At 41.2% G+C, this 11,730-nt stretch overlaps 1 protein-coding gene across 4 annotated transcripts in view; it reads right to left on the bottom strand.

Annotated features, from left to right (window-relative positions):
- Positions 1-34: 34 nt before the first annotated feature.
- The window catches only part of palm2akap2 (PALM2 and AKAP2 fusion), a 56,843-nt gene continuing 45,147 nt past the window's right edge, over positions 35-11,730 (bottom strand). The window contains exons 9-16 of one of the 4 annotated variants that reach the window (XM_026298421.2): positions 8,066-8,287; positions 7,490-7,843; positions 7,200-7,298; positions 6,996-7,097; positions 5,391-6,813; positions 5,052-5,230; positions 4,250-4,288; positions 35-3,093 (exon numbers count right to left, since the gene is read on the bottom strand). In XM_026298421.2, coding sequence (XP_026154206.1) covers positions 2,956-3,093; positions 4,250-4,288; positions 5,052-5,230; positions 5,391-6,813; positions 6,996-7,097; positions 7,200-7,298; positions 7,490-7,843; positions 8,066-8,287 — 2,556 coding nt within the window. In that variant the 3' untranslated portion in view covers positions 35-2,955. The remainder of the gene's footprint in view (positions 3,094-4,249; positions 4,289-5,051; positions 5,231-5,390; positions 6,814-6,995; positions 7,098-7,199; positions 7,299-7,489; positions 7,844-8,065; positions 8,288-11,730) is intronic. The other 3 variants (XM_026298422.2, XM_026298423.2, XM_026298424.2) reach the window with 3 other exon arrangements.

Here is an 11,730-nt window from a genome sequence, read left to right as displayed (position 1 = left end):
AACTATATATAAATGAACCACTCAGAAATCCCCCACATGTCCAAGTTTTGTTTTTAATGAGAAAAATATTCATAATAGTAGGTGTATAACTGTGAGCCTTATATGTGCTATAAAATAACAGAGCGGAGTATGAGCATACAAGTGGTTAACATATAGGAACATTGGTTATATAGTGTATAAGATTGCTTTATCTCACACACACACACACACACACACACACACACAGACAGCGTGGGCCTCCCACACTGAAAGCTACCAGCATTTAAAATGATAAATAAAATCATCTCTGCACCGTGAATTTAAACAACAAAAAAGCATAATAATAATAAATCACACAATTATAACTCATCTGCTGTGCATGATGCCTGTTACCATTTCAAATAGTGGATTAAATTAGAACTCTAAATGGCTTTGGGGGTTTGACCATTGAAGCAGTAATGTGGGAGAGTGTGCTTGTGTGCAATAAACCATAAAAAAAAATGTGCTGCTGCAGCTACAGTAAACTAGGGGAGAAAAACTTTTGCTTTTGTTGCCGTGAATAAATCTTGCAGCAGACTGGCCACTGTACAACTAACATCCATTACATAGGATCAGTTCCTGTTTCTCATTCAGAAAAAAGGTCTGAGGTTCATGTTTCCTCCCAACTCTTAATATTTCTCACAGGGAAATCATACAACCAAGTATAACAAGTGCTTTTAATACAGTCTGACTGTTCAAATCATGTTCTTGATGTCTGAAAAAACAACAACATGGATTTCGTCTTCCTGTCGCTGTGTTTCTAAGCCCTTGTCCATTAGCTTGTGGCAAAATGAATCTCATATCAGCATCAGCGACAGTGTACCTTAGTTTCACTGGTGGATTTCTTTTCCTTTCTCTCAGGCAGCATCACACACGAGCCAAGTCAGAATATTTGCCAAGAGAAATTCATCCTCATCATGCTGCTGTCGCTGCCCCAATAAATACTGTAAAGAGTCAGTAATGTCAAGGGTTAGTGTGTCCTGAATAAAAAATATTCTGCAAGTTTCTCTCAGTGTATATTTCAGGATTTCGTTCGGTGTGAGCAGGTCAGTGCCTCGCTCAAGGCCACTGTAAAAGGACACACCGGTGATCAAAACTGTGACCTTTGGTTTACAAAAAAAAAATCTCAAAGGCTTCAAATAAAGACTGAAAAGCAGAATCATTTTTGCTTCAGTTCAGTTAAAGTGGTTTAAAAAAACTATCTACAGTCACGTTGACACATTTCTACTTTAAATTCTCTTCCACAGACAGTCCTGTAGGCTCCGGGGACCAGTCTGATAATGTTTGTAATGTTTGTAATTTACTGTTTTATTTTACAGAAGCTGAGCCTTGATTTCCATGGTTTCATTACACTCACACAAGCCTGTATTAGGGTCAATTTTTTCTGCTCATTTAACAAAACAGGAAATCACGTCTTTCTCCAAAATAAAGCTCACAATACTTTCAGTAAACAAAAGGACAGCCCCAATATACAGTATGTTAGTATGTTAGATGAACATTACTGTGTTCATCCTGTTCTTACTGACTTTAATATGCCTTCTTTTTGCTGCAACTGTAGTTGTGTGCTTGTGTTACAGGTCAGGAAAAGAGTGTAAATTCCACGCAATCAATACTTCTTAAATACACCTCAGAGCTTAGACTGACTGTTTCTCTCTAAATAACAACATTCTGTAATAAAACGCTTTGTTCCACCAAACTTTATCCTCAGCTACCAAGACAGAGTACATGGATGGCAGCTGCCCCACTGGAATCTCAACATACATATTCAAATATCAAATACACAGTCCTACCTCAGTATAATACATAAAACAACTGCTTACATCAGAAAGCACAGGGCAACAAAGAGACAGCCAGCAAAGACAGAATAATTATTTTTAGAATAGAACCCTCTTCCCTCTTTGTCTCCTTCTGTTTGCACTTCACAGACATAAAGTCACTGAAGAGTAGTGACTGTAGACAGACTTTCTATCTAATACGGCTTCTTATTTTATGCAAGTGTAAAACTACAAGATGGGAGAGAATAAAATACATCATAACAATCGTGCATTCAACAATTACAGGCAAATTTGCACCTTGATGCTAGTTTTGCAGATTTCCTCGCTAGCATTTAACAATACAAGGATGATGACCTGCAAGTCGGCACTTAACGTTGCATACAGGTGCATGAAAGGAATGCAAAAGCTCCCACTGGCATGTCGAACGTGGGTTATGTCTGTACTGTGGTGTATTGTGGCACTGCAGGATGTGGAAAATATAACATTATGAGTTCCGGAAATGATGCTTCAGGTGCCAGTTGCTTAAAATTTTGTAAAACATCACGACCTTCCTGCAGCATCATGAAATCCAGGTAAAAGTACTTTCATTATTACAGAAAATTTGTCTGTGTGTGTGATTTCTTGCCCAACTTTTAGTCATCTTTTTTTTTTGCTGTCAAACCTTACCCACACATTCTGCAGATGACTGAGATTATTAGCAATCACACAAATCTAAAACCATCCTCAAGAAGGCTCAGGCACCCTGTCAAAACAAAATCTTTAGATCTCAGCTCATACATCAACAATAAAATTGCAGATAAGTGAAAAATCCTATGAATATTTAAGTCATTCAGCGTCTACCTCCTAGTTAAAACCTTCTACCCATCAAAGCTTCTTGGACAGGAAATAAAACCCTTTCAGTGTCTTTCTCCAAATGCCCCTAAACAATTAAAAGTCTTTAACATACTGTTCCATCTTGAAACCTCAGGTCCAAAACCACAACTTGATCCGTCCCCTCAATGAACCCCATTATTCTAGCCAGTGGGTCATGTGATCACCAGAATACTATCAGTAAAATAAATAGTTTCCCTTCTCTGTCCTAGTTGCCTTCTCCTCCTGCTTGCATTTTTCCTTCAGTCTCTCCTTTCCACTCAGTCCTCTTAAATGTCTGTTTTGGAGCTGTTTACTCCTCCTCCTCCTCCTCCTCCTCCTCTTCCTCTTCTTCCTCCTCTTCCTTTCCCTCCTCGTTGGCGTAGATACCAGCTTCCCACTTCAGTGCCATGTTGCTTTTCCTCCTGGTGACACGAGTAGCCTCCAGAACCTGTTGGTTACAAATAACCAATTACAAGCAGTATAACAGTTAGCATTAGCCAGATATTGAATTTTCTGGATGAAACCCATGCTTTTCCCCAAGTCAAGGGATATGACGGCAACACAACCACAAGAACACACAACTTTGACATGGCATGCAGTGTATGTCAAACATTGTGGGAGCATTTGATTAAACTATACTGCATTAAACTTCATATTTTATTACTGCACTCGCAGTATTTGATAGTAAAAATCATAAAGTACTTTTATACTATACTATTTCCATGGCTCTACAGTAGAGCTGTTTCAAATATTATTTTCCAGATCACCGCCCCTCTCACACACTCATGCCAAAGACACAAGCAATCACATGCACATTTAGAAACTAATAAACACATCTTGCCACATGGAAAAAACATCTCTGTGAGCAGGAATCCAGGGTAACCAAGGAGAGGGTGAGGGTGAAATGGATTGTGGGTAGAGGTGTGTTGCCTGCAGTTTTCTCCTACCATACCATATATTGTAACATTCTTGTGCTTCTTAAAACTCTTCTTTAAACTCTTAATGCTAATAATAAACATGAAACATGACTAATCTTTAACTCTATATAGCCATTTTATGGACAAAGGTTTGTTGGTTTGTTATGCAATAATTAAAAAAAAGATGTTGACAGTTCAAACTATTATATTGTTACAGTTATATTATCCAGGGAATAATGATTTGACTTTCATTTTGTACATTTATTGTGCGTGTAAGGTCAGGGGTCACACTAAATCCATGGTCAGGGACATGCAGCACCATCACCAGAGAGCAGAATAATTAAGCAGAGCACAAGCAGACCTGGGAACAGATATAAAACTATAGTTTTCTTTACAGAGCCCAACTAGTCTAAGGTTTCTAACAGAGATAATAGATTCCCATGTATATTATTGCAGCACTTTTTTTCCACTCTTGAGAAAGCTCCACATGACTCATGACTCATCTGTGGAACTTTCTTTTCTCTCTTACATGAACTTAAGAGCGAAATTGGACATGACCTATCGTACGTCTTGATCTCTGAAACCACAGTGCCCAAGAACACAAAGGAATGTCTTCATTTAGAAAGACTTTTAGTTGAGTCTGACCCAGGTCTGTCAGGAAAGGCAGTTAACTGAGTGAACAGGTACCTCGGTGGTTACCTCGTTGGCCAGCAATAAACGGGTGTACTGACCGACCAGCAGGAGAGAAGCAACAGTACACAAAGTCAACATGTGACGTCATCATGGACAAACAGTAGCAACAACAGCAACAACATCAACAACCTTGCTCCAAAATGATCTGTTCACGATACATTCAGTGAAATGTCTTGAAAATATATGAATGCAGGGACATACATATACATGTCCCTTTGTGCAGTAAATGATTTGGAATTGAACAGGTTAAACATTAAACAAGACAGAGAAACTGTTGATTATATAAAAATGCTTCTTTCTCTTTCTCTCATTTCTTTCATTTGTGACATATTAAACTTTTATGACCCTATATTTCAAAACAAGTCAGTCAAATTCAATACTTCTTCTCAAGAGCAACATAATTGTCAATGAGATGAACTCAGGACAGAAATCCCCTAGCTTCTGTGACTTGCTTTCCATCTTAAGTGTGTGAAAGGCCTGGAAATTCCCTTTGGTGTTGTCTAGTATTTGCTCATGCCTTACGTGTCACAAGTTCACTACTAACTTTATCTTTAAATAAGCTGATTCTGGTGTTTTTAGTTATTGGTCCATTATTTAAAGTCCATTATTTATTGTATCATCAACTAGTTAACTGGGGGTCATACTAGGTGCAGGTCACTAAAAGTAAAATCCATACAAATCCATAAAAATGTGATTAGTTTCTGCAGTTGTCTGAAGATGACAGTTTTAAATTTTAAACAGTATTCTTTTTGGCTTTGTAAAGATAAGGAGATTTTGTCCAGGTTTTAATACTTACACTGTTGTCCTCCAATTTCTCCCTCCTCTTCACCTTGTGTGCTTCATAGTCTTCCATAAGAGTCTGCATGAAGTTTTTGGGTCGTGAACCTCCAGAGTCCTCGCTGCCAGCGTCAGACAGGGCTCCTTCTGAGGGGGAGGGTGACACGGGCGGTGCAGGTCGAACTTTCTCGATTGTGCCTGTGCACACAAATACACATCGGGTTACAACCTAACTCTTATGTATAACTGTTCTGTACGTAAGCAACAATAAACTGTTCTCATGGTAGATGGTTTTAACATTAATTTGGATGCAGTGGATTTAGGTTCTATGGCTCTGAGAGTTACAGTATTAACTAACCTGGTGCTGTCCTTGCTGTCAGTGTGAGTCTGCTTGGCAGGCTGTTGCTCTTCATCTTATCGGCTGGAGTAATGGTAGTTTGCCGCAACCCCGTCCTCACAGGACCATGAGTGCTGCTGGGGCGGGCAATAACAGCGGGCTGTGCCTCCCTCTGTTTCTTCAACTCATCCTCCCTCTGCTGAGCTGCACGTATCTCCTCCTCGATCATGGACAAAGTTCGCTGTTTCTTGGAACGCAGACGGAATGGGCCGCTAGCTGCCTCTGGTTCAGGGCCGCGCGTTGCCACTGCGGTGCTTCGTAATTCGGCAGCCTCTGAGTATTTGCTGAAGTAGCTGAACTCTGGTTTCTCTGGGCTCGGAGGTGAAGGAGGACGGTAGACTGGCGCTGGCCTGGTAACTGGAGCTGCTGGAGTAGGGGCAGGAGCTGGAGCCGGAGATGAGGAGGCAAGTGCTCTGGCATAAGAGGACTGGATTTTAATCCTGGGGCCTCTGTCTTTGGGTCTCTGCTGTGGCGAGACAGGCTGAGAAGTAGGCGGAGAAGGTGTCTGCAGCTGTGGTGGTTGTGCTGGACTGGAGGACTGAAGCTGAGCTTGCTGTGATTCTGACAGCTTTTCCTGGGAAACAACTTCTACTTCTGGCTGCCTGTCAGGCTGAGGGGACAGGTTGGATGGAGCAGGACTGGAGGATAGAGGTGACTGGAAGCTGGGAGCTCCACCAGCGGACACAGGGGAGGAGGAAACTGGCACTGGGCTACTTGTAGAAGCTGAGGATGGAGACACAGGGGTGCTGAGCTGGGTAGAACTCAAGTCAGATGGTTGCCAGTCCCCCCCGTCCTGAGCTGCCAGGGCATTTTGGATTGCATTTTGGACAAGCACCCCAGCGTGGTACTCCAGCTCATCTTCTGTTGGACTGTTACTGGTCTGCCCGTTGACAGGTGTGGTGGGCTGGGGGGTGGGGGGTGACACTGGGGTAAGTGGCAGCGGGGTTGGGGGTAGCGAAGCCCCGCTGTCAGAAACATTATCCAAGCTAAACACAGTAGTGTCCTGAGAGCGGACTGATAACTCGTCCAGTCCTGAGTCAGATTCCTCTGGGTGAAAAGGTGAGTGGAAATGACCCTTCCCTTCCTCCTCCTCAGGCAGGATTGTCATTACAGCTCGTGCAGAAGTAAACTCTCCTACTATTCCTTCATTGGACCAGGTCACGTGACTCTCTCCGGGTTCAGCAACAATGTCGCTGCTCTTGGTTAACGATTTCGAGAAGGGTTTGGCGGAATATATCTGAGGAGCCACGTCTTTCTTGGCTCCATTCCCTTGCAGAAACTGCTTTCTGGCAGACGAGAAGTCGATCTGCTCCTCCACAATATCCTCCTTCCTGGTCAGTGCTGGGTCAAAGGTCACCACTGTGGGAGGACCTGACAGCTGAGGCTGCAAACAGATGAGAGGACAGAATACAAAAGAGAAAGTTAGGGAAAAAAAGGGAAAAACATAGGAGTGCTGAGAGAAAGACAGTACTATAACAACATAAATCATCCTCAACTTAAACATAAAAGCTCTATAAATATAATACTGGTACATGACCCTAATAACATCTTTATATCCTGTGTTACCTGTGTGTAAGTATATGTATGAGTCTGTCGCTGCTGTTTTCTCTCCTGGTATTTCCTGAGCGACTGAAGTTGCTCTGCTTCCAGCTGCTCTTCCAAAGGAACCTTGAGTGTTTCAGTGATTGATTGAAACAAAGAACCAGTTAATCAGTTTGTCAGGGAGTCAGTGAAGTTCAGGTTGGAAACAAAGATTGAATAGGGGGGTACCTCCTGTGGGGGGTTCCACCATCTCTGAGCAATCCCGGGGTTTTTCTTCACTGCCTGGTCTCTGATCAGCTCCTGACGCTCACGCTCCAGCTCCTGAACCTGACAGGGCAAACAACACAGGAGCTGGTATTTATATACAGAATCCCTAGTAAAACTGCCATTAGCATTAGCTTCATTGCACTTGTACTTTCTGACTTTAAGTGGCAATCACTCAAATCAATGTATTGATTTGTCAGTGTGTGTTTGAATAGCATATCTGTTGTTATTGGATCCATGATCTAACAGTTTACCTCTTCAGAGGGTCGTCTCCTCGTCACCCTGACCTGCTGCTCCTCTCCAGGGGAGAAGAGTTTTGCTGGCCGCTTCTCCTCCTGAAATGCTCTCAGCTCAAACCTCGGTCGGTTGTCGTCCTCCTGAACATGCCCGTTGGTTCTCAGAGCAGAGTCCTCCTTGTGGAGGAACGTGGTCTGTCTCTGTCCCTCCACAGTGATCGACTGGTGACTGACAGGAGAAGAGGCTGGCACTCGGACAGAAGGAGAAGTTCCATCGATGGTGATTGGTTTGGCATGGTCTGAAGGGGAGGAATTTCCATTGGTGGATGTTTCTGAGGCTGCGTCTAACACCTGGTCCAGGTAGCGGATCTCCTTGAAAGAAATGAGAACATTTCCAAATTATTACAGTACATTCAGTACATTTGCCTCAGTGACATGGCAAAATATTCAGATTTTTCACAGCAGAACATATAGGTAACATAGAGGCAGGCATAAACAGAAAGATGCAGAAAGAAAGAAATTAGTTTTTGGTGTTGATGAATGCCCCATTATAGGAAATAAAACAGATTATTCAGAGAAGCTGAATTAGCCTACTTGCACCACCTCGCTGTCAGGAGTCTCTGTTTTCACATCAACTGCATTATGGGCTTGGTTACTGGGGCTGCTGAGGCAACCATGTTGGTTCTGCTGGCTCTCCAATTCCATAGTTGCAAGTCTGTCAGTGATGACGCTGACTGATTCCTGGAAACTGACGCTCTTCAGGGCTCGCTCTCTTGGTATCGTGTCACTGACATCCTCAACAGCCTGGCATGATTTCTGCAGCAAAACACATTCAAAAGATGTGTAGTTAGAGATACTGAGCAGACTGTCTGATGATCGATTTAACAACATTTGCCTAATCAGAAATTACAATGTTTAAAAACCACTTTCAGTTTTTTCAGACAGCAGACAGTTCCTAACCTCTCTAAGACACCACATACATGTCATACAGACACATGTGACACACATACAGTAAATCTGTCTGCCTGCATTGCACCAGTACAATGTGAAAAGTTCAACCTCTGCAGCAGCAGAAGGGTGTTTTGAGTGGTTCTCTCCACTGAGGGGCGCCAAGTCCCACATTGCTTCAAAACAAAACACAAACAGGATGTTCAACAGTACTGAACATTGCTGTATCTTCACTCTTCTCTCTGTCACTTTTTAGTTTGCAGGAAACTTGGCATTACTGACATTTTTTGACACCCAAACACCCAAGACAATAGGGAGGACAGATGATTTTTCATAGCTTATAGAGAAATTGAAATATAGGAAGTATCTTGAGCTTTTACAATTGCGAGGTAAGAATAACCAAAAACATTATTTCATGCTTTATAGTATGTGGCTGTAAAAACGGTTGTTGAATTTTGTGATCTTGCCTCATCACTGGGCACTTTCCCAACTAATGTGTTTTTATATTACAGGCCAGTGGTTGTTATGACAGGAAGTAATATGTTTCATTAACTTCCAAAACATAAAATTCCCCACTGACAGAGCATGTTGCAACTAACTGTATAACTGCCAGACAGAAGAAACAAGGTTTCAAAATGTAATACGTCTTTCTAAATAGCTTCAAATGAACCTGTGAGTGTGTACTGAAAACATTACAACCACCTACTGTGATGTTACATCAATCATGTTTTCTTTTGTACTTAGACATATTTTTTTAATAGCCTACATTTAGAGGTCTCATTTTATTAAAAATGTTGTTTTCTAAAGTAATAAACATAATTGTTTACCCTTTACTGGATTTATGCAGGAAAGAAATTCACAAGTTGGGCTGAGTATCGTGACAAACATACTAGCACACAGGGATCAAACCTGTGACCTTTTTTGTTTGTGAACCATCCATCCGACACATTCCAGACCCACCATTACATCCCTGTCTTTACTGACCTTTCTTTCTGTTTGAACAACTAACAAATACCCTATTGGCTTCCTGTATAACAGCCGTGCACCTTTTACTCCTCTTCTCTGTGTTTACTTCCAGGAGGAGTTATTAACATGTGAGTTTGTGTGTGGGAATTTAATGAGGATCACTTCAGTGAACTGGTTCACTGTTCAGTTAAAACACACACAGCCATAAGGAGGATGTCTTTGCTTTTTAGCCCCCTTCCTCTCCTTGTCTACCTCCATCTATCCTCTCTCCTTTTCAAGTTATTAGTCCTTATCATGTCTTCTGCTGAATCCCCTTTCTTCCTCTCTTCTTCTCTGGGACTGTTTAAGTGAAGGAGTGATGGTCATTCCAATCACATGGTGGATTATAACACTGCTTCTCCTCAAAAAGCCTTTTCTTGTCTCCCTAATACTCAAGCAACACTTCACGTCTTCTTCAGTTCACATGCCTCCTCCCTTCTAGCCTCTTTTTTCTACCATGAAAAATAAGAAAGATATTCTCTGAGGGCATTTTGGTGACCCATCTGGAATCAGACCAGTCAAAGGGAAATTCCCCACTTTATACTGTCACATGAAATAAAATGTGATACATATACACTAGAATAAAGACATTCTCCTAGAACAGGACTTCAGCCTTCCAGTGTAAAATGAGTTAATGCCCTTATACAAGTGTTTTTATTTGGTAAATAAAAATTAAATAAGAAAATTAACTGTTGAAACTGTGTGTCCATAAAATGAAAAATCTTCCACAATTTTTCACAGTCCAAGGCGACACCAGATCAAAGGACGTTTTTACAATTCATCGTAAAAAATGTAGGAATGGACATACCAACTTCCATGGCAATGCATCCAACAGCTGCTGAGATTTTGCACCAAAGTGATGGCCCAGTGACGACTACAGCTATCCTTAAAGCTATTAGCACTACTAGCAAATGGTGAAATAACAACAGCCCAATTTTATTACCAATTTCAGTGGTCATTGAGTTATGTTGTTAGCCACAAGATACTTTTAATTTCTGAATTATTTCTTTAACAACACTATGACTGAGATAAAATATTACAGAAATATCTAAACTGCTGTAGTATTTCCACCATTTTTTCATGTTTTCTTCTCACACTCCCTCACTCTGCCCATCAACAAGTCAAATGATTTTTCACCTGGTTCATGATATTAGCGACGATGTGAGGAATGGTTCTCACTTCTGTTTATACTCGTACAGACAAGATCTTCTGTCTTGTTGTATTTGACCTATTGTCTATACTATATGTGTGTGAATGTGTAGGAATGTATGTGTGTGGGTACGAGTGTGTCCAGCAGGCAGGACAGTACAGAAGGGGAGGATATCCCGTTACCGCCTCAGGAAAACAGTACAGGAATGTCTCAAAAACTATTCTGCTACACATAGACAAAAATTAATGTGTAGTTGTGCAGAGGCGCATGCATGTACAAGTGTGTTTTTTCAAGTGTGTGCATCTGTAAAGTAGGTGTGTATTCATGTGTGTGTTTCTGACATTCCATGCATAGCTGTCGTCAACACTTGGACTTGCGATGAGGGACACTGAACAATCCGCCTGGCCAGCTAAAGAAGCAAACTGTGTATGTGTGCATGTTTGTTGGTATTTGGGCAGTTGTGTGCATGTGCAGAAAAAAAATCATGTAACTGTATGAAAATGCTCGAATTCTGCATGATGTGCCTGAAACATATAAATATTTTAGTATCCTTACCAAAAAAGTTAAAAAAAAAAAAGGACTCAGTCAGATCAGAGTAAATATTGAATATATTCGTTCAGGTCTGTGTAGAGTTGGATTTTTGGAGTAAAGTTAAGATTATAGTGACAATGAAATAATTTTATAGTCAATGTACAGGTTAAAAGTTTAGAGTAGGGTTGGGATTAGATTTCTTAAAATAATCCTTTATGAAATGTAGTAGTTTAAGTTTTCTGTTTCAGAACCATAACTGCAGGAGAAAATCGACTTTCCACATTTATCCAGTGGTTATGTATGCACCGTAACTGGAAGTGTTATTAAAAAGGGTGGGAATCAGCATAGAAAATCATAAGTCCATCTAGGCTACAGTCTTCTGTTCTGCTGTCTCATTCTCTGCCTGTCGCCATTTCAACCACATCTGGAAATGCTTACGCTCTTACTGTGATGCACAAAAATCACACACACACATAAACAATCACACTCAGCTGCATGCCTGAGACACATAGGGTGGGGGTATGTAAGCAACAACACATTTACCAAAATGATAAAACATCCAAAGCCTTCCCTGGCTGGAAGTTAACACACTCTGCTTACATCTCTGTGTTGTGGTTTCTCTCTA

The sequence above is a fragment of the Mastacembelus armatus genome, chromosome 12 (assembly GCF_900324485.2).
Source record: "Mastacembelus armatus chromosome 12, fMasArm1.2, whole genome shotgun sequence".
Lineage (NCBI taxonomy): Eukaryota > Metazoa > Chordata > Actinopteri > Synbranchiformes > Mastacembelidae > Mastacembelus > Mastacembelus armatus.
This window is presented reverse-complemented; position numbering and strand designations above follow the sequence as displayed.